Below are 21,965 nucleotides of genomic sequence, written 5' to 3' on the forward strand. Positions count from 1 at the left end.
AATTTCAATGAAATATGAACATTTTAGCAATACGCTTCCATTGATTTCTTCATCTGTAAAATGGAGATAGATAATAGCATTTCCTTATGGGTTTCCATGAAAATACTCAGGAGTAACGTACATAAAATGCTTGTCATGTATTGTGGAATGTAATGCCTATTCCTTTTTCCACCAGGGTGATTATAGCTTTTTTTTTTTTTAATGCTTGAAGTCTGCGGTTCTTAAAATCTATTTTTGCAAAGTGAACCTTTTTTTTTAAATAAGTTCTTCCTAGAGTTTGATGATCCCTTTGGAATAAAACTTCAGGTTTCTGTGTGTGTGTGTATGTATGTCTATACACATATGTCTCAAATAATATTTTAAGCCTTATGAAAAGCTACATCCCCCAGTCTTTATTCTGACTCCCACAAACAACTTATTTGTTTTTCTGGTTGTAATTCTGTATTTCTAAATTAGCTCCTTATACAGCTTTTTCATTTTTCAGCTTTTGATTTTTTCTAATTACCTTCTTCTCTGAAAAAATTAGCATGTAGTTCTCTTGCTATTTTAAAACATAAATCCCCTCCCCCAATATAATTGTATAATAAATTAGGATAAATCGAAAGTCAGTGTCTATTGTTTTATTACATAGATGTTTACCATTTTATGACATATGAGCTTGATCCAGATTTTATTTTATTTTATTTTATTTTTGATCCAGATTTTATAAATACATTCTCTTTCTCACTTTTTTCTTTGGATTTTTTAAATGGTAAAATTCCTTGTTTCTTTGTTTTATTTCTATCAATTCATCACTGGTTCATCCTCTCCGGCATAAATTTAAATCTCTTTTCAGTAGATCCAAATGAATGAGACAATTTACCAGCTTCATTTCCTGCTGGGGGGCATCCCTCTTGGGCCTGTACGTACATACACACATACATACATATACACACTGTATCTGGAAGGACAGAGGAGAAAATGATGTTTATCTTTGGGAGAAAGGACCGGGAGACGGTATGGGAGTGAGAATATTTTACTGACTACCACTGTTTGAAGATTTCCTATATGTGTATCTATGACCTAGCCCCCTCCCCCACAAAAAAACATTTAAAAAAATAGCGTTAGATCCCTATCTACTGGCTTGTGACAGCAAGTTAAAGAGAAAGGTGAATATATGATCCAATTTTTTAAAAAAATTTAAGAACATCAGTAAAAACAAGAAAAAAAAATCCTGAGCATGAGCATATCGTTTAATTGGGCTGTGTGAGGCTCCGCACTGAACATGGGGAAAGGCTTGAAGAAAAGTTGTTTGTTTAGCATCCGTCTACCTGTACAGCCTGGAGAGTCCACGGAAAGCCCCGTCTTCATCCACGTCCCTGGAGCTGATTTTCTCCCACTCTCCTGCCCGCCTACCCAAGACCCACCCCCGCCTTATCCCCGCCCCTGGGCCTAGTCTCTGCCCACCTTCAGGCTGAGACTCTAGCACCGCCCTCCAGATCCGGTACCCAGCCACAGCCCCGCCCTCAGTCCCGTCAAGAAACGGGTGTCCGCCCACAACCCTGCCCTCTGGGTTTGGTTCCGCCCACAAGCTGGTACCATCCCACAGCCCCGCCCCTAGAGTGGGTCTCAGTCGCTGGCGCTGACCCAGCCCACGGCCCAGCCTTGCACTCACTAAGCAAACGAGAACACCTCGTCGGAGGCTTGGGTGCGAGGCCGCCGCCCGGCCCGCCGCCTTAACCCAGAGGCCCGCAATGCCCCGCTATCCGCGTCTGCTAGGTACCGGAAACTGAAGCCCCGGGCTACTGCCCGAGACCGGAAGCGGAAGTGCCGGGCGGTGCTGACGAAGGAGACGCGGGCGGCTCACTGTGCTGTGTGTAAAGTTTTCTCCGCGGGCGACTGGGTTCACGTGGTACGTTCGGCCTTAGTGCGAGGGTCAGGACTCTGTGAGCGGCGGGCAGTCCCGGGGCTCCTGTAGGAGTCTAGGGAGGGGCATGGGTCTGGGGCACCCCCGTCACAGGCTCCGGCGTTCCTCCTCCTTTCCCGCGAGCCGCGTTTCGATCCCTGAGGCTCATCCCTCTGGTTGACCCAAAGCCTCCGTTTCCTCCTAGCTCTGGGCGCCGCCGTCCCCTCCTCAGAGTTCCCCCTCTCCCCATCACCTTTCCTCGGTGTGACTTTGCCCCCTAGGGGACTTCTAGTCACGTGTGGAGGCATTGTTTTGGTTGTTACAAATGGGAGGGGCTGCTACTGGCATCTAGTGTGTGGAGGCCACGGGTGCTGCTGGACATCCTACAACGCACTGAACAGCACCCGTGACAAAGCATTATCAGTAGTGCCGAGGTTTGGAAACCCTGCTCTAGGGTCTTACAATCTTCAAAGCCCTGAATGAACTTAAAGGTTAGCTGAGTCACTTTTAGCGCCCCTGAGTGACAAGCCGTATTAAAAGCGTCTGGAGTCACAAATCACTATCCAGCCAGAAGAGTTCAGCAAGGCGAATGAATGCACACCGCATGAAGCCGCCTTCTCCCACTTGGAGAGCAGATGGCTGGATAGGAATCAGGAAAATCCAGTCATAGCCAACAATTACACGTTCAATCAGTACAGTAAATACAAAAAAGAAAAGTGAGTGGTGTGGCCTTTGCATCCAGCAGCTGTATTATGCCCTATAAAAGGCCTCAAAAGAAATCTTTGCACCCTTCTTTTTTTTCCTACATACAAGTTATCTCTGGAGTTCAAGTTTAAGTTGAAACCAGCCTCAAGTTTCACCTGTCCTCACTGACCCGTGGATTTCTGCGTGACCAGGTGAGTACCGTGTGGAACTTGTAACAATAGTGCCAGCAGCCTCAGCTGGCAGAACTGCTACTAGGCCTTCCCTGTGCTCAGGTGTAAACACAAGGAGTCGCTAAGAGTGAGGGCATCTTAAAAAAAAATGATATATTTTTGACGGATTATATTCAAGGGAAAGATAGTAAGGTGTGTGGTGATGTGAGTGTAAATAAGTAAATACAGTTATGTGCAAATAAATACACATTAAGCAAGCATGTAAATAACTGTAAATAAGTAACAAATATAGATTTACTTGCATTCCATAATACTAAAAATTTTAGGATTTTATATATAAGTATAAATATATAAATTTTTTATGTGTATATCAGGATTACTGAACAACATTCCTCAGGCCCAGTTCAGTTTGACTTCTAAAACCCTATACATCTTCCACAAAGATTCAAAATATAGGGGTACATGGGGGAAAAATAATTTGAACTTCTTTATATTGGCAACAGAAATTTAAAATTGAATTGACCAGCAACCAGATGTATTTTCTGCTTGCAAGTGTTTTCTGTTTGGTTTTGTTTCTTGTTTTGTTTTTTGTTTGTTTTATTTTTTCTTCATGATATTTAAAATCACTTGGAGGAGTACTAAGCAACAACTTGCAGATTGAAGGGTAGGGCAACAGTTTCCAAAGATTGTATTCTACAACTTGGCTTCTATAAGAATTAACTTTGTTTCTCTAAACTTTTATGAAATAACAGTCTGGTGATTCATATTGCAGAGAACCATTTTGAGTAATTTTATACTGTTGGGTTTTATCAATTGTGTGTGTGTGTGTGTGTGTGTGTGTGTGTGTGTGTGTGCATACGCCTTTTTCATTCTGTCTTTCCTTTGACATTCTTAAGGGGAATGTTTGCTTGTCATGCAATAGATATTCTTCAGGTGCACAATTTATGGTGACCAACCATGCTCTTTTATTCAGGACAGAGAGAGAGAGAGAGAGAGAGAGAGATCTTTTTGAATAGTATTTTTGTTTTCTTCTGATAAATACCTGGAAGTAGAATTGCTGGATCATATAGTAGGTCTTTTTAAAAATTTTGAGAAACCTCCATACTGTTTTCCTGAGTGTTTGCACTGGTTTATATTTCTCACAGTGTTCAGTGGTCCTCTTTTCACCACATCCTCACCAACACTTATTTCTTGTCTTTTTCACAGTAGTCATTCTAACAGGAGTGAGGTGATATCTCATTGCAGTTTTGATTTGCATTTCCCTGATGATTAATGATGTTGAGCATCTTTTCATGTACCTGTTGGTCATCTGTGGAAAAATGTCTTTTGCCCATTTTTTAAATCTGATTGTTGTTTTGCTATTGAGTTATATGAGTTCTTTGTATATTTTTGTCATTAACCCCTTATCAGATATGTGATTTGCAATTGTTTTCTCCCATTCAGTAGGTTGCCTTTTCATTTTGTTGATGGTTTCCTTTGCTGTGCAGAAGTTTTTTAGTTTTATGTAGTCTCACTTGCTTATTTTTGCTTTTATTTCTTTTGGTGTCAGATTCAAAAAATCATCACCAAGACCTATGTCAAGGAGCTTACCACTTATGTTTTCCTCTAGGAGTTTTATGGTTTCAGGTTTTATGTTCAAGTCTTTAATCCATTTTGAGTTAATTTTTGTTTATGGTGTGAGATAGTGGTCCAGGTTCACTCATTTGCATTTGGCTCTCCAATTTTCCCAACAGCATTCTTTGAAGAGACTGCCCTTTCCTCATTGTATAGTCTTGGCTCTTTTGTCATAAATTAATTGGCCATATATGAATGGGTTTATTTCTGGGTTCTCTAGTCTGTTCCATTGAGCTATGTGCTAATACCATACTGGTTTAATTACTATAGCTTTGTTGTATAGTATGAATCAGGGCGTGTGATGCCTCTAGCTTTTTTCTTCCTCAGGATTGTTTTTGTGGTTCCATACAAAATTTAGGATTGTTCTATTTTTGTGAGAAATACCATTGGAATTTTGATAGGGATTACATACTGCTTTCGGTAGAATGGACATTTTAACAACATTCATTCTCAATCCATGAGCACAGAATATCTTTCCATTTATTTGTATCTTCTTCAGTTTCTTTCATTCATGTCTTGTAGTTTTCAATATATAGGTCTTTCACACCCTTGGTTAAATTCCTAGGTATTTTATTCTTTTTGATGCAATTGTGAATGGATTGTTTTCTTAACATATTTTTCTGATAGATCATTATTAGTACAAAGAAACAACAGATTTTTGTGTATTGATTTTGTACCCTCCAGCTTTACTGAATTCGTTTATTAGTTCTAACAGTTTTTTAATGAAACCTTTAGGGTTTTCCATATGTAAAATCATGCCATCTGCAAATAGTGAAAAAGTTTTACTTTTTTCTTTCCAATTTAGATGCCTTTCATTTCTTTTTCTTGCCTAATTGCTGTGGTGAAGACTTTCAATACTATGTTGAATAAAAGTGGCAAGAGTGTGGGCATCCTTGTCTTGTTCCTGATCTTAGAGGAAAAACTTTCAGCTTTTCAGCATTGAGTATGTTGTTAACTGTGGGCTTATCATATATGGCCTTTATTATGTTCAGGTGTGTTTCCTCTATACCTGCTTTGTGGAGAGTTTTTATCATAAATGGATATTGAATTTTGTCAAATACTTTTTCTGCATCTATTGAGATGATCATATTTTTTCTTTATTTTTTGTTTATGTGGTGTATCACATTGATTGATTTGAACCATCCTTGTATCCCTGGAATAAATCCCACTTGGTCATGGTGTATGATTACACCATGGTGTATGATTTAATTTATTGTTGAATTTGGTTTGTTAATATTTTGTTGCATCTGTATTCATCAGAGATGTTGACCTGTAATTTTCTTTTTTTGTGGCATCCTTGTCTGGTTTTCAGTATCAGGGTAATACTTTCCTTGTAAACTGCGTTTGGAAGAACTACCCCCTCTTCTGTTTTCGGCAAGAGTTTGAGAAGGATTGGTATTAGTTCTTGGAATGTTTGGTAAAATTTATCTGTGAAGCTGCTTGGTCCTGGACTTTCGTTTGTTGGGAGGTTTTTGAATACTGATTCAGTCGCCTTGCTAGTGATCAGTCTGTTTAGATTTTCTGTTTCATCAGAGAAATAGAAAATACGAACTGCCACATTGGACAGAGCAGAAGTATAGAACATTTCCATCATACCTGAAAGTTCTGTTGAGCAACACTGGTATAGAGTGGCCCATCCTCTGACCCTCTCTCAACACTGACTCCAGGTGCAGGAGTCGCTGAATCTGTAAACTGAACCGAGACCCCTCCTCCCCTAATAGGAGGCTTCAGCTGCCAAAAGACCTGGAGAGGGTACTCAGGACCTGGGAGTGTCCTGGGCACCTTCCCAGCCTGCTTTCCTCTTGGGGCTTTGGGGGTGTCTGGATCCCACCCCTCCTGTCACTCCTCAGCTCATGACTGTAACTATTCCTAAAGGCAAATTGGGTTCCTGGTGGGAAGAATGTAGACTTCTTCTACCTGCAGAGAGTGGAGAAGATCTTCAGCAATTATCTGGGTCTGCTGGACTCACACTAAGACCTCAGGGAAGATTTGGTATGAGAGGTTGTTCAAGTTTCCTATGGCTGCTGTAACAAACTACCATAAACTTAGTGGCTTACAGTAACACACATTTATTTTCTTGCTCTGGAGGTCAGAAATCCTAAATGGGTTGGCAGGGCTGCATTCCTTTTCCATCTTGTAGAGACCACCTGTATTCCCTGGCTTGTGGCTCCTTCCTCCATCTTTAAAGCCAGTGAGAACATCTTTAAATCTCTCTCTCTCTCTTTTTCTCTGACCTCTGCTTCCATCCTCACATCTCCTCTGACCCTGACCTTCCTGCCTCCCTCTTATAAAGAAGAACCCTTGTGATTTCACTGGGTCAATATGTATATTCCGGAATAATTTTTTCCATCTCCAGATCCTAACCTTACTAACATCTGCAAAATCCCTTTTGCCATGTAAGGTCACATATTCACAGATTCTGAGGAGTAGAGCATGGACATCTTTGGGGCAGAGGCATTAATCTGTCTACCCCACAGGCCCAGGAGTCAAAGACTCTCTGCAACAGTTTTTCACCTGGACACTCAACCGTAGTGTCCAGTGTTCCCCTCCCTGCACACACTCACTTTATTGCTTTTATCTTTTGGATGCAGGAAGGACACAGATAGAGACCTTGAGAAGCTGGTTTTATGGAGTTACGTTGTATTCTGTAACTCCAGGGAGAGGAGGCATTCCCTTATAGAAAGGAAACATACCATTTCTGTTGCTTTTTACCTTGATTTTGTTGTTGTTGTTTTTGTTTTTCATTTAAATTTATTGGAGATAAAACTCTCCATCAATACCTAGAGATCGTGTCTTTCTTCTTTTGGCTTCATGCTTTTTCATTATGAGGATATTCCGTAGTTTACTGAACCAATTTCCTATATATAGCAATTTGTGTTGTTTCCAATCCTTTGATATTATAAATAATGCTACAGTGAGTAACCTCGCTCTTGTCTTTTAGTATTTGTATATCTTTCAAATAGATTCCTTGTAGTGTGATTGACAGGGAAATGATAAATGTTTTTGCATTTTGCTTGAGGATAACAAATTTCCTTCCACAGGAGTTCTACCCCAACAGTGTATGAGAGTGCTTTTTTCTACAGCCTTGCCAATGAAAGATGTGGTTGGTCCCCTGTGTCTTTGTTGATCTGACAGATAAGAAATGGTATAAGTGTAGTTGCAATCTGCATCTTCATCCTGTGAATAAGATCAATGATGATTCTACTGATTGAATTGGTAGTGGTGGAAGCCAAATTAAACTGTGTCTCAGAGTGGGTGGGACATGAGGAAATGAGACAGAGAGTAAAAAAAAAAAAAAAAAAAATGATGAGGGAGACAGACTGGGTGGTAACTAGAAAGAAAACTATGCCCTTAGGATAAATGTGTCTCACTACCAAAAACACTTTATTGAGGTTAAATGGTGTGAGGGAGTCCAGTAGAGTGGGAGAGCTTGAAGGGAAGGATAAAGGAGAGAGAATCGATGGTGTCCAGCTCCTAAAAAGGCAGATGGAGTGGAACACAGAACAGAACTGCAGAGCCCAGTGTTATAGAGAAGGCAGGTCCTGGTTTATAACAAGAGAGGGAGGAAACTATGGTGCAGAATATAGTTTTGGTGGCAAGATACGAAGGTAGATTCCTTCTCATGGAGATGACTTTGAGAAGTAAGGTGCAGGACCATCTGCTGAAAGTGAGGGTGTATTTGTTATGTATTGCTGCATGACAGAGCATCCCTAACCTTAGTGACTAAAACAATAATCATTTGCCATCTCTCACAGTTTTTGTCGTTCAGAATTCAGGAGCAGCTTAGCTGGAAGGTTCTGGCTTGGGACTTTCATGAGGCTGCAGGAGGTTATCAGCTGGGACTGCAGTCATCTGAAGGCTTGGCTGGTGCCAAAGGGTTCACTTCCAAGGAGGTTCCCTCACATTCTGGCACATCAGTGCTGACTGTTGGAGGGGACAGTTGCTTTCCAAGTAGGTCTCTCCACAGGGCTGCTTGAGTGTCTTTGAAATATGGCAGTTGCCTTCCCTTAGAGCAAGCAGTTCAGAAGACTAAGCAGAAGCTACAGTGCCTTGTAGGGATCTACCCTCAGAAGTCATCTCCACAATTTTCTATTGGTCACACAGGTCAGCCCTGATTCAGTGTGGCTGTGAATACCAGGAAGCTTGGATCATTCAAGCTATTCGGGAAGCTGATAACCATAGAGGGAAAAGGTGAGGCTGTGTGAGATTTAAAGAGATAAGAGAAGGGTTCACGAGTAGGAAGTTACACTGACTTATAGAATTGCCCTGCGGTGTTGAGGGCTCTTTTCACGTTGCTGACAGTGCTTTTCTAGAGGTGGCAACATGACCACTCTGGTGCAGGTTGGTCTGCCCAGATGTTGCCATGAGCAGGCAGATGATTGGAACCATGCCTGGTTGGAGTTCTGCTGGGCCAGAGTGAAGGTAGGAGGTAGGGGTGAGGAAATTTGTTGAAATGAAGGACGGTGAGACCCAAGCTGGGAAAGTAAAAAATGAGGAGAGGAGGTGGCTCTAGCACGAGGGTGGGAGAGTATGTGGACTGAGCCCTTTGCGTGGGAGAAGAACACATGTAATGAAAGAAAAACATGAATGAGCAAGGTCGAAGTTTGGGAGATTGGCTTCAGAGAGAGAAATTTCTGAACTATTGTTGTAGGTGTAGAATCATGTCCGGTGATAACAAAGTCTAGGGTGGTGCCTGGGGAAGTGCGTGGCCAAGGTGGAATGAGGACAGACTCATAGTACTGTGAGGGCCACCCTCCTGGGCTCTGATGTCATTCGAGTGCGGTAGGATGGGAGGTTGAAAGAATATTGGGAGTCAGGGGCCAGAGTCTCCACTGAATGAGGGATTGTAGCTGGGAATGTGTTTGTGACAACCACGTGGATGGGAAGAATGTGCCCTGAGACTCAGTGAAGCTGAGGTTTTAAGATGGATGGAGAAGTAGCCACCATTGTGGGCAGAGGCAGACGCATTTTGAAGGAGGAAATGGTGGACAGGCTAAAGATTTGTCCTCAGTACCCTGGAGAGGGAAGTTGGTTGTGAACACTTTGTGCTTTCCCGTTTATTCCAGAGCCCTGTCCTGAGTGCACTGTGGGGATACGAGGAGGAGCATCCTCGTTCTTCTGCTCCCTGTTGTTCAGGAAAACTTACTGTCTGAATCACAGGATGGCGACCATGGTTCTGTCCCCCACTTTTGGTGAGTTTGAGGGTCAGCCCTCAGAGCCCAGGTGTTAAAGGCCCCTGCACCACAGAGCAGGTAGAGGGAAGGGACTGAGAAGTTGAGGTGGGTGTGTTACCCCATGAACCTGGAGGTCATTGGTGCCTGACTGTGGTTCTTGGGATTTGGGACTTAGCTGGTTTGAGTGTCTCTGGAGATGTCACCTGTGTGGCGAATGTGTGGGAGCTTTTGAATTATACTTCTAATTCTTTCTATAAATTAAAAAAAAAATAACAGTGGTGTCCTTTGGGACTTCAGTTTCTTCATCTGCAAAATGGAAATAGTAGTCTTTTCCTCCAGCATGGGAGGGCGCTTGGCCCTATTTTCTGGCCCTGGGTGAGACAGTGCTCTGTTCCGTTTTCCTGTGGAAGCTGGGTGTGGGTGTTTGGGTGTCGGTATGTGCTGGGTGTGGGAATAGTCATTTGTGTCTGTTGGGGATACAGTCAATCACAAGTAGGTGGGAGAGCCTCCAGATTTGTGAGTGTGAGAACAGGGGGCAATCCTGGATTCTTGGGACATTTCTTCTTCTCCAGCTCAGTCTTCCCCGTACCCAGCCTCTCACCAGAAAGGATGCACAGAGGAGGAAGGGTTGGCTAATGGCTTCCTGACAGACTGGTTACAGGTGAGTCAGATATTCCTGTTTCCAAATCATTATTCCTTTGACCAGAAGTTGGACTTGTTATCCTTCAGTGACCTGCAGCATCAGAGCCAAATCAGGTCTTTGGGCATCTGATGGAGGGTTTGGGGCAACCCAAACAGTGTTAGCATATGTCAGCATTTACTGCAATGTAGAGCCTCCTCCAGGGTCACTGTCTACACCATGTTCTGCTGAGAGGTTTTTTTTTTTTGTTTTTTGTTGTTGTTTTTTAAATTTTATTGAAGTATAGTTGATTTTCAATGTCATGTTAATTTCTTCTGTGTAGCAAAGTGACAGAATATGTGTGTGTGTGTGTGTGTGTGTATTCTTTTTCATATTCTTTTCCATTATGGTTTATCACAGGATATTGAATATAGTTCCCTGTACTATACAGTAGGACCTTGCTGTTTATCCATCCTATATATAATAGTTTACCTCTGCTAATCCCAAACTCCCAATCCTTCCCTCCCTACTCTCCTCCCCCTTTGCTGAGAGTTTTAAGGGGAAGCTAAGGAAAGACATGACTGTGTCCTAAACTCAGGCAATTGGTGATGGCCATTAGGGCATCATTCATCCATTTACCAAGTACTTCTCTAATTTCTGCAATGTCCTAGGCCTATGCTCATCCTTTGAGATTGAGGGGAATTCGATTGCAGGATGTCACAGTCTCACTGGGAAAGAAAATCACCTGTGTGTTAGAGGTACATTTAACATTGGGGGTGGGCATGAATAGACAGGAGAAGAGAGTTCAGGGCTGACCCTAGGAGCAGTTGAGAGCAGAGATCAGAACCCTGCCCATACAGCTTCTGCTTTGGATTCCCTGCTCCTACTCCTCTCTCATCCTTGGCTCTTTTCCTGTCCACATTGGTGGGGTTGGTCCTTGGCTAAGCCATAATGTTTGTGGTGGTTTAGGACTTGGTGACTTTTGAGGATGTGACTGTGGAGTTCACCCAGGAAGAGTGGGCACTGCTGGACCCTTCTCAGCGAACACTGTACAGAGATGTGATGCTGGAGAACTGCAGGAACCTGGCTTCACTTGGTAAGCCTGACATCATTCCTGCATTTATTTAATAACTCAGGTAACAAGACTTTTTTAAAATTGAGGTATCATTCACATAACATAAAATTCACCATTTTAGTCATTTTAAAGTATGCAGTTCAGTGGCTTTTTTAAAAAATCTTTATTGGAGTATAATTGCTTTACAATGGTGTGTTAGTTTCTGCTTTATAACATAGTGAATCAGTTGTACAGTGGCTTATGATAAATTCACAGTGTTGTGCATCACCCCTAAAACCTGTACCCATTAAGTGGCCAGTACCTGTTACCTTCCCCATTCCCCACTACTGGCAACCACTAATTTGCTTTCTATCTCTGTGGATTTGCCTATTCAGAGCAGTTCATATCAATGGAATCATAAAATGTGTGATCCTTATGTCTCATTTCTTTCAAGCAGCTTAATGTTTAAAGGTTTAGCTATGTTGTAGCATGTATAGTTTCTTTATTCCTTTTTATGACTGAATAACATGCTCTTTTATGGGTATACCACATTTTGTTTATCCGTTCATTTGGTTGATAAACATTTGGGTGGTTTCCACTTACTGCCTATTGTAGATAATGCTGCTTTGAATATTTGTGTACAAGTCTTTGTTCAAACACCTATTTTCAATTCTCTCCACTATGTATCTAGGAGTGGAATTCTGGGTTATAGATTACTATGTTTAGCTTTTTGAGGAACTGCCAACCTGTTTTTTACAGCAGCTGCACCAATATATGAGCGTTCCAGTTTCTCCATATCTTCCCCAACATTCGCTTTTTTGAATATAGCCATCCTCCTGGGTATGAAGTGGTATCTCACTGTTGTTTTGATTTGCATTTCCCTAATTACTAATGACACTGAACATTTTTTTCATGTAATTGTTGGCTGTTTGTACATCGTTTTTGGAGAAATGTCTATTCAAGTTCTTTGCCAATTTTTTAATTGGGTTATCTTTTTTGTTTCTGGGTTTTAGAGGTTTATTATATTCTGAATACTAGATCCTATTTGCAAATGATTTCTTCCATTGTATGGTATCTTTTCATTTTCTTGATAGTATCCTTTGATACACAAGTTTTAATTTTGACGAAGTCCAATTTATGTACTTTTTCCTTTTATTTCTTGTGCCTTTGGTATCATACCTAGTTATTGCCACCATGGTCCTGAAAATTTAGCTCTATGTTTTCCTCCAAAAATTTTATAGTTTTACCTTTTCAATGAAATCTTTTATCTATTTTGAGTTAATTTTTATATGGCTTAGGAGAAATTGTCAGCTTCATTCTTTTGCATGTATTAATCCAGTTGTCCCAGCATCTTTGTAGCAAAGACTATTCTTGCCCCCATTGAATTGTTTTGGCACAATTGTCAAAAATTATTTGACCATAAAATGCGAGTTTATGTACTCTCAATTATTTTCCATTAATCTGTGTTTAGCATTGTGCCAGTACCACATTACCATTGCTTTGATGTCAGTAAGTGTGATTCCTCCTATTTGGTTCTTTCTCAGGACTGCTTTGTTTATTCAGGATGCCTTGCAATTGGATCACCTTTCCATTTATGTAAAAAAAGCTGTTAGAAATTTGGTAGCGATTTCATTGAATCTGTAGATGATTTTGGTTATTATTGTCATAACAATATTAAATTTTTCAATACATATCCTCTGTTGCTTATTTTTAATTTGCTTCTGTTGTGGTCAGAGTAGATACTTTGTATGATTTTATTGTTTTTAAATTTATTTAGACTTGTTTTGTGGACTAACATGTGCTCTATTCTGGAGCATGTTTTCCATGCACTTGAGATGAATGTGTGTTCTGTTGTTGGGTGAAGTGTTTTATGTCTGTTAGGTTTAGTAAGTTTATAGAATTGTTTAAGTCCTCTGTTTCCTTGTTGGTCTTTTAACTAGTTGTTCTACCCATTATTAAAAGTGAGCATTGAAGTCTGCAACTATTATCGTGGAACTCTATTTCTCCCTTCAATTCTGTCAGTTTTGAATTTGTATATTTTAAGCCTTTGTTGTTAGGTACGTATATGTAATTATTATTATCTTCTTGATTAATTGATCTTTTAATCATCATATATTTTGTTGTGTCTTGTAAGAATTTTTGTCTTAAAGTCTATTTTGCCTGATATTAGTATAGTCACATTCTCTCTTTTTTAGCTGTGGTTTATATGGAATATCTTTTTCCACTTGTTGACTTTCAACCTGTTAGTGTCTTTAGATAGAAAGTGAGTCTCTTATAGATAGCGTATAATTGATTATTTTCTATCCATTCTGCCAAAATCTGCCTTTTAATTGGACAGATTAGTCTGTTTACGTTTAATGGAATTACTTATAAAGAAGGACTTAGTTGTGTCATTTTGGTGTTTGTTTTCTACATGCTTTATATCATTTTTATTCCTCAGTTTCTCCATTATTGTTTACTTTTGTGTTAGGTATTTTCTAGTGGACCATTTTGATTCCCTTCTCATTTCTGTTTATATTTTTTAGTTATTTCCTTAGTGGTTGCCTGAGGGATTGCAATTATCATTTTAATTTTAAGCAATCTATTTTGATTTCATATCAACTTATTTCAACAGTATACAAAAAATTAGCTCCTGTATAGCTGTGCCCCTCCTTATGCTGTTTTTTGTTTGTTTGTTTGTTTTTTACAAATTATAACTTTATACATTGTTTCATTAACATGGATTTATAATTTTTAGTTCAGACATTTCTCTTTTAAATCATATTAGAAAAAAAGAGGAGTCATAGCCAAACATACATGAGTTACAAACCAAAAATAAACAATTGTTTTTGACTTTTATATTTACCTATTTATTTTCCTTTATTGGTGTTCTTTATATCTTTGTGTGGATTTGAGTCAGTATTCATTGCCCATTCATTTCAGCTTGGAAGTCTCCTATTAGCATTTCTTGTAGGATAGATATGTTAGTGACAAACACTCAGATTTTGTTTATAGGAATGTCTTCATTTCTTTATTTTCGAAGGACAGAATTTTTGGTTCACTTTTTTTTTTTTTTTTTTTTAAGCAGCTTGAGTATATTATCCCAATGCCTGTTGCCTCTGTGGTTTCTGATTCAAAATTATCTGTTACTCTCACTGATGATTCTGTGCACATGATGAATCTCCTCTCTCTTGCTGCTTTCAGGATACTCTGTCTTTGTCTTTCCAGAGTTTGATTATGTGTTTCAGGATGGATTCTGACTCTTTGAATTTATCCTGTTTTGGGTTTGTTAAGCTTCTTGGTTGTGTACATTTATGCCTTTCATCAAATTTGGGGAAGTTTTTAGCCATTATTTCTTTAAATATTCTTTCTGCCTGTTCTTCATTTAAGGGAATCCTATTATGTGTATGTTGGTATGTTTAATGGTATCCCGTGGGTCTTTTAGGTGCTGGTCATATTTTGTTTATTCTTTTTTTCTTTCTGTTTTTCAAACTGAGTAATATAAGTTGTCCTATCTTCATGGCTACTGATTCTTTCTTCTTGCTCAAATCTGTTGTTGAACCACTCTTCTGAATTTTTCATTATAGTTATTGTACTTTTCAATTCCATAATTTCTGTTTGGTTTCTTTTTATAATTTCTGTCTCTTTAAGATGTTTTCTGTTTGGTCAGAATTTGTTCTTATGGTTTCCTTTAGATCCTTAAGCATATTTAAAACAGTTGATTTAAATTCTTGGTCTAGCAAGTCCAATGTTTGGACTTCCTGAAGGATAGTTTCTACTAAATTTGGGGTTTTTTTTTCCTGTAATGGGCCATACTTTTGTGTATTGGCCTGCCTTATAATTTTTTGTTGTTGAAAACTAGACATTTGGAATATTACAACATAGTAATTCTGGAATCACATTTTTCCCCATCCCTAGAGTTTGTTGTTGTTGCTGTGGTATGTATGTTTAGTGATATTTCTGAACTCATTTTTGTAATGTCAGTATTTGTTGTATGTGGCCACTGAAGACTCTGCTCTGTTATCTTAATGGTTAGCTAGTGATTTATCAGATTTCCTTGAACACTTGGAACAAAAAATAAAAAACTCCTAGTCTCTCTATACAGGGGCATACCTTCAAAATCAAGCAGTTTATAACTCTGCCTTAGTTTTCACTTCCTGTTTGTGCAGAGCCTGAAGGTCTGCCAAAGGTGAGGACTTAGTGCCCTCTCATGTCTTTTCTGAGCATGTGCCCAAGCCTGGGTATGCACATGGCTTTCTAGATTCAAAGAAATATGAGGGAGCTTTTCAGAAAGCTTTTCAAAAATTCCCCAAAACATTTTATTCTATACTTTTCCTCCAGGCTTCTTGGTTTGCCTTTTGCTTTCCTTTGCTGTTTCCACTTGCCTCAGGCAGTAGTGGCTAATATATTGCTTTTTAATGTCTTCAGCACATGCCCACTGGGTAACCAGCTCAGCCTTCGGAGAGTTTGGGGTTAGATAAGTAAAGGCAAGCCCTTTGAGCCAGTTCTTCAGGGAGCCACCAGAAAGGTCAAAACAAACAACCATAGCTTGTTGAGAATAAGGTCCATCCTACTCCCTCTAGTACTAGGAGTTGTCTTCAATGTCACAGCCAAAGCAAGGAGTAGAGGATGAGGCAAGGGTCAGTTAAAATGTCAGCTGTTTTTTGTCTTTGATTAAGCATTTTCCTGGTTGCTGTAGACTTTTGATAAGTTTTCAGAGTTGTGATAAAGTTGTTCTGACAGTTTTTGCCAGTTTATTCACTGTTTTCATAGAGAGGGGGACTTCTGAAGTTCCATATTCCATGATTTTCATTGTCATCATTTCTCACAAGACGTCAAGCATGTGTCTGTTTCTGGGTCTGTTACTGGGGTGTAGGAGTACAGTGATGGAGACAGACATGGTCCCCATGCTCATAGAACTTTCTGTTTAATTCCTTCCCTATGAACTGAATATTTCCTTACCCTGACTTTATATTCTCCATATGTAAAAGCTTTATAGCTTTTGAAGTGTGTATTTAAACTTGGGCATGATTCCCCCACACATACCACCACCACCAAATGGAAGATATTAACTACTTGATGACCATGAGCACATAGCCCCAGGCCTCCTGGAGCCTAAGGACTGATAAAGTTAACCCTTGTGGCAGCACCCTGTTCCCTCATCATCAGCCAATCAGAATTGTGCACGATCTGATCATGTATCTTGCAACTCCCCTGCCCCCCCCGCCACCTGACTTTTAAAAATGATTTGCCAAAACCCTTCGGGGAGCTCGAGGCTTTTTAGGGCATGAGCCACCTCCTCTCCTTGCATGGCCTTGCAATAAACCTTTCTCTGCTCCAAAATAAATAAATAAATAATTTTTTAAAAAAACTTGGGCATGGACTTTGGGCCTATGTGTGCCCTGTCACCTGGATATTGAATGAGTTGCTCGTATTTTTGTTTCCTGAGAGTTACTATATTCATTAGAATTTAGATGTAATTATTTCATTGCTTCCAAAGCCACACTTGCCCGTCTTCAGAATTCTTGGCTTCAGTTTCATGCAGTTGCTTGTCACTTGCACAGCCCCCCTATAACACGGCTTTTTTCCGCAAATAGGCCATCATGTTGATAAACCCAGTCTGATCTCCCAGTTGGAGCAAGAAGACAAGGTGATGACAGAGGAAAGAGGAATTCTTCCAGGCACCTGTCCAGGTGAGCACTAGGAAGATATGAGAAATAGTCTTTTTGAGGAATAGCTCTAGCCGATGATTCAGGGCATGGGAGTATTACATTTGGAAATGGCAACCAGGGAACTTTGTAAAATGTCCTTTTTTTCTGACAGAGATGGCCATGAACATTTGTTATGAGCTTCCTCATGCACCTTCTTTCTTTCCTCTTTAACTTCCTGTTCAACATCTCATACTTTACTTTGGACTCAGGGGGAAAAAATAAAGACGTCTCTTTTCCTTTTTAAATTTAAGTCTCATGTGAGCTCTTTGTCCAACTCCTTCCTACTTTACCTTCCTGATAATTCCTCCCTTTGTAAATCTCTGATCAGTCCTCATCCTTTTAGAAACCTTTTTTAATACCTGTAATTTGAATACTCATATCCCTTTCATTGCAAACTTGCTCAAAAACCCTAATCCCTCAGTCTGTCTATACTCGTGTGTACTTTTGTGTTTCTTTTCTCCATCAGCTTAAATTTCTTTTCAATTTGTTTCAGATTTGGAGACGGTACTTAAAGCAAAATGGTTAACTCCTAAGAAGCATGTTTTTAGAAAAGAACATTCTAATGGTGTAAAAGTGGTAAGACTAACATGGTTGATTGCTGTTTTTTCACAGTAGGAGAATTCCATAAGTTAGAAAAGCCACAGAATAAACAGGAGAGTCATTAAAGGGAAATGTCATTTATATATGAGATAATGGTGTCCCAGAAGAGATACTGTAAATCAGTTGTGAATTTGGAGAAAACTATAAATTAACTCCAGACTTGTTTCTTTACTGAGAGTTTCCACAAGTAAATATTTCCTTAAATGTGATTAAAATATTGACTGTCGAACTATAAAGTGGTCTTAAATTTATCAGAAAATGCTCTGTGAATATGATAAGGACTTGTGGCAATGTGTCTGTCTCTCTTTTTTTAACTTCTAAGAGCTCAAACTGGGCAGAAGCCCACTTTGACAGGCATTTAAAATAGGTAACCAAAACATCAATTATAATAATGTAACAGAATTCCTGGGAGAGAGAATTTGTATAACAGCATTGAATATTTAAAAATATTATAAATTATAGTTTTCATTCATCTCTTAACAGGAGAGAAGTCATCTGGGAGTGAAACTCAATGAATGTAATCAGTGTTTTAAAGTCTTCAGCACAAAATCTAACCTTACTCAGCACAAAAGAATTCATACTGGAGAAAAACCCTATGACTGTAATCAGTGTGGCAAATCCTTCAGCAGTAGATCCTACCTCACTATTCATAAGAGAATACATAATGGGGAGAAGCCCTATGGATGCAATGACTGTGGAAAAGCCTTCAATGATCCTTCCTCCCTCAGACTGCATGTGAGAATCCACACTGGAGAAAAACCCTACGAATGTAACCAGTGTTTTCATGTCTTCCGCACTAGTTGTAACCTCAAAAGCCACAAGAGAATTCATACGAGGGAGAATCACCATGAATGTAATCAGTGTGGCAAGGCCTTCAGCACGAGGTCCTCCCTTACTGGGCACAACAGCATTCATACAGGAGAGAAACCTTACGAGTGCAGTGATTGTGGGAAAACCTTTAGGAAGAGCTCATATCTCACACAGCATATGAGAACTCATACTGGAGAAAAACCCTATGAGTGTAATCAGTGTGGAAAATCCTTTAGCAGTAGCTTTTCTCTTACTGTGCACAAGAGAATTCATACCGGTGAGAAACCCTATGAATGCAGTAACTGTGGGAAAGCCTTTAATAATCTCTCAGCTGTTAAGAAACATGTAAGAACTCACACTGGAGAAAAACCCTATGAATGTAATCATTGTGGGAAATCTTTCACCACTAACTCTTACCTTTCTGTGCACAAGAGAATCCATAATAGGTGGATATGACTACAATAACTGGGAAAGCATTCACTGATTTCTTATCTCTCAGACAACTTGTGATAACTCACGCTTAGGTGTATGAGTTATCTGTTGCTGCATAACAAATTTCCCTTCAAAACATAGTAGCTTTAAACAGCAAACATTTATTATCTATAGGTCAGGAATTCAGAACCAGCTTAGCTGTGTAGTTCTAGCTCAGGAACTCTCATGAGGTTGTAGTCAAGATGTCAGCAGGAGCTACTGTCATCTACTTTACTGCTGGCTGAGGAGTCCACTTCAAGAATAGCTCAGTCACATGCCTGGCAAGTTAGTGCTGGTTGTTGGCAGGGAACCTTCATTTTCTCACCATGTAGGACTCCCCACAGGGCTATGTGTCTTTATGACATAAAAGCAGGTTCCTCCCAAAGCATTTGATTTAAAGAAGAGCTAATGCAGAAACCACAGTGTCTTCTACGACCTAGTCTCAGAAGGACATATCATCACTTCTTCCATATTTTAATGGTCACACAGACCAATCCTGATACAGTGTGGGAAGAGACCATACTCAGTATGAATACCAGGAAACAGATTGTTGGGAACCATCTGAGCAGTTTTCCATGAAATCACTGATGTAAGACCTTCAGGAGACCCTCATTCTTTCAGTCTGTTCAGTATGAAGTAATATTTAATAACTCTCATGTTAATTCACCCGTGAAAGAAACCTCATGAGTCCAGTCTTTGTGATAAGCTTTCAGCTCAAATTCACCCTAATGTACACAAAAGATTAAGTATTGTGGATAAATCTGAGGAATACAGTGGTGATATCTAGGGAGTCATGTGACAATTCACACTAAGGGGAGAGTCCTATGAATATCATCAGAATGTAGAAGTCTTCAGGGACACTCATCCCTTAGAACACACATGAGGAATCACTACAGAGCAACACTCACTCATATAAGGAATGTGGAAAACCCTATAGCACAAGAGTTTACATTACTGAACAGAAGATGAAGAGATTCCGAGTGCAAGTACTATGGGAAAGCCTTCAGTGTTCTCTCAACTTTTAAGAGATACGATGATTTATTCTGGAGAGAATGTCCCATTGAATGGCATCAGTACTGGAAAGCCTTCCATTTTCCCACATTCCTTAAACTGAAAAGTCGTTGCAGAGAAATTTATGAGTATAAAGAATGAGGGAATGCCTTTAATGATATCTCTTATGTTAGGAAAGCTATGAAATTCCTGGATGCAAAACCTGTGGATTAATTTTGGGAAATCTTTCGGTGAGTCCTGTCTGTTGACTTCTGAGAAGTCACACAGGTGGGGAACCCTAGAAGATACTCAACGTGAGATTGCCTCAGCTCTTCTCTGAGTGGCCACAGAATACTTTAAACTGGGAATGAAAAGTGTAAATATTATGAGCATGGGATTACCTTTATCAGTGTCTCATCCTTAGGGTGGGGCAACTAACTCTTTAATTTTCAGTCTTTGCTTAAGTATAAACATTTATGTCTATAGCTATACCCTAAGATAAACCTTAAATTATGTTCCATAGTTTTATATGTAGTATGTTTATCATCATTTACTCTAAAAATATTAACACATTGCATATTTATAAAGGTATTTCTGATTATCTCCTGAGTGATTTAGTTTATCCTAGTAGAAATTAGACTATATTTGCTACATACCTTTTTCTAATTTAATGACATTTTTATCAAATAAGTGGACTTTATGATGTTCAGATATTGTATGTACATTCAGGTTGGTTTTTATTTTTCTTTCAAGCTTATTTAGTGATAGATGTGAATTAAAGTCTTCCACCGTTGTTACGGATTGACAAATTCTTCCTGGTAATTGTCATTTTTTCTTTACGTATTTTGATGTAAATAGGTACATAAATGGTTAGGTATTGTTTTGTGAATTGTTCTTTTTTATGTAGGGGCCGTATTTTTTCATAGCAACATATTTCAACACAATAATAAAGGTTTGGGGCTTCCCTGGTGGCACAGTGGTTAAGAGTCCACCTGCCAGTGCAGGGGACACAGGTTCGTGCCCCGGTCCGGGAGGATCCCACATGCCGTGGAGCGGCTGGGCCCATGATCCATGACCACTGAGCCTGCACGTCCGGAGCCTGTGCTCCGCAACGGGAGAGGCCACAACAGTGAGAGGCCTGCATACCGCAAAAAATAATAATAAATATAATAATAAATGGTTGAACATTTATATAGCTCTTCCCAAAGACCACGCACTCTTCTAAATGCCTTATGGATATTAACTTAGTACTCAGTATAAGCTTAAGAAAGGTGGACTATTAATATGCCATTTTGCAGATGAGAAAACTGTCATGGTACACTTACATTACTTGCCTGAGTTCACTGGCTAGTAAATGGTAGAGCCCATATTTGAATCCAGACAGTCTGTGCTCTTAACCACTAGCCTATTTATTGAGTGTATTCTATATGCCAAGCACTGTTTGAGACACTGGTGTCTATAGCAATGAATGAAACTCAAGTTTTGCCATTAAAATACATCCTAATGGTTTTCCCTACAGAAAAATCAAGAAAGTATGTTGTTATAAGTGTGATGTAGAAAACGAAAGCAGTGTAAGATAGTTAAAGGGGATTGGGATCCTGCTATTTTATGTCGAATCGGAAGGAAAAGTCTCATAGTTAAGGTGCACTCGCACAGAGACCTTAATGAGTTGGAAGAGTGAGTCACATGAATTCGTGTGGCAAGAGTGGTCTTAGCGTATGCCGAGGCCTGCACCACGGAGGCCAGTGTGAACAAGCTGGGGATGGTGAGGGGGTGGGAGAAGATGGACTGGCAGAAAAAACTTGGTGGATCCTGCTCGTGTTGGGTTTTATGGGTTATTGTTAGGACTTTCCCTTATACTTTCAATGAGTTGGCCTCTTAGAGCCCCAACAGGAAACAGCTGAGACGTTCAGGCTAGGGCAGTTCAAGTAGAGTTTTCATAAAAGGGCTACTTACAGAGTAGTGTAGGAAGGATGTATCAATAGAAAGACCACAAAAGGCGGTTGGTATCCAGTAGCTGGTAAAGGCAGTGCTCTAACACCCGTAAGCCTGAAGGGGCAAGGGGAGGGAATGCTTATTAAAATCCAGAGATAAGAGAGGAGAGAATCATATTCCAGGAGCTGAGAGGATGACAGGGGTGGTGTCCAGACCCAAGTTCTGCAAGAAATAGCCAGTGCCAGACT

At 39.8% G+C, this 21,965-nt stretch overlaps 1 protein-coding gene across 7 annotated transcripts; it reads left to right on the top strand.

Annotated features, from left to right (window-relative positions):
- Positions 1 to 1,762: 1,762 nt before the first annotated feature.
- Positions 1,763 to 20,592, top strand: ZNF558 (zinc finger protein 558). 7 transcript variants are annotated; one of them, XM_027085277.1, is made up of 10 exons: positions 1,763 to 1,891; positions 2,699 to 2,781; positions 8,479 to 8,565; positions 9,441 to 9,566; positions 10,121 to 10,209; positions 10,839 to 10,925; positions 11,137 to 11,263; positions 16,798 to 16,893; positions 17,405 to 17,487; positions 17,995 to 20,592. In XM_027085277.1, exons 4-10 carry the CDS (start codon positions 9,536 to 9,538, stop codon positions 18,775 to 18,777), a joined length of 1,296 nt encoding a protein of 431 aa, XP_026941078.1. In that variant the 5' UTR covers positions 1,763 to 1,891; positions 2,699 to 2,781; positions 8,479 to 8,565; positions 9,441 to 9,535; the 3' UTR covers positions 18,778 to 20,592. The 7 variants fall into 7 exon arrangements, with proteins under 7 accessions (XP_026941078.1, XP_026941079.1, XP_026941076.1 ...); XM_027085278.1 differs by lacking the exon at positions 8,479 to 8,565 and adding an exon at positions 8,716 to 8,796; XM_027085275.1 differs by lacking the exon at positions 8,479 to 8,565.
- Positions 20,593 to 21,965: the final 1,373 nt, after the last annotated feature.

Source organism: Aethalodelphis obliquidens, unplaced genomic scaffold, assembly GCF_003676395.1.
Source record: "Aethalodelphis obliquidens isolate GAN/ISIS:26980383/991018 unplaced genomic scaffold, ASM367639v1 scaffold53, whole genome shotgun sequence".
NCBI lineage: Eukaryota > Metazoa > Chordata > Mammalia > Artiodactyla > Delphinidae > Aethalodelphis > Aethalodelphis obliquidens.

What these genes read in the sequence shown, in the direction of transcription:
- ZNF558 (XM_027085277.1), top strand. Translation starts at nt 9,536, where the DNA reads ATGGCGACCATGGTTCTGTCCCCCACTTTTG. An exon ending in GGTTCTGTCCCCCACTTTTG is followed by an intron (nt 9,567 to 10,120) that starts GTGAGTTTGAGG and finishes CTTCTTCTCCAG; the next exon opens with CTCAGTCTTCCCCGTACCCA. An exon ending in AAATCACCTGTGTGTTAGAG is followed by an intron (nt 10,926 to 11,136) that starts GTACATTTAACA and finishes GTGGTGGTTTAG; the next exon opens with GACTTGGTGACTTTTGAGGA.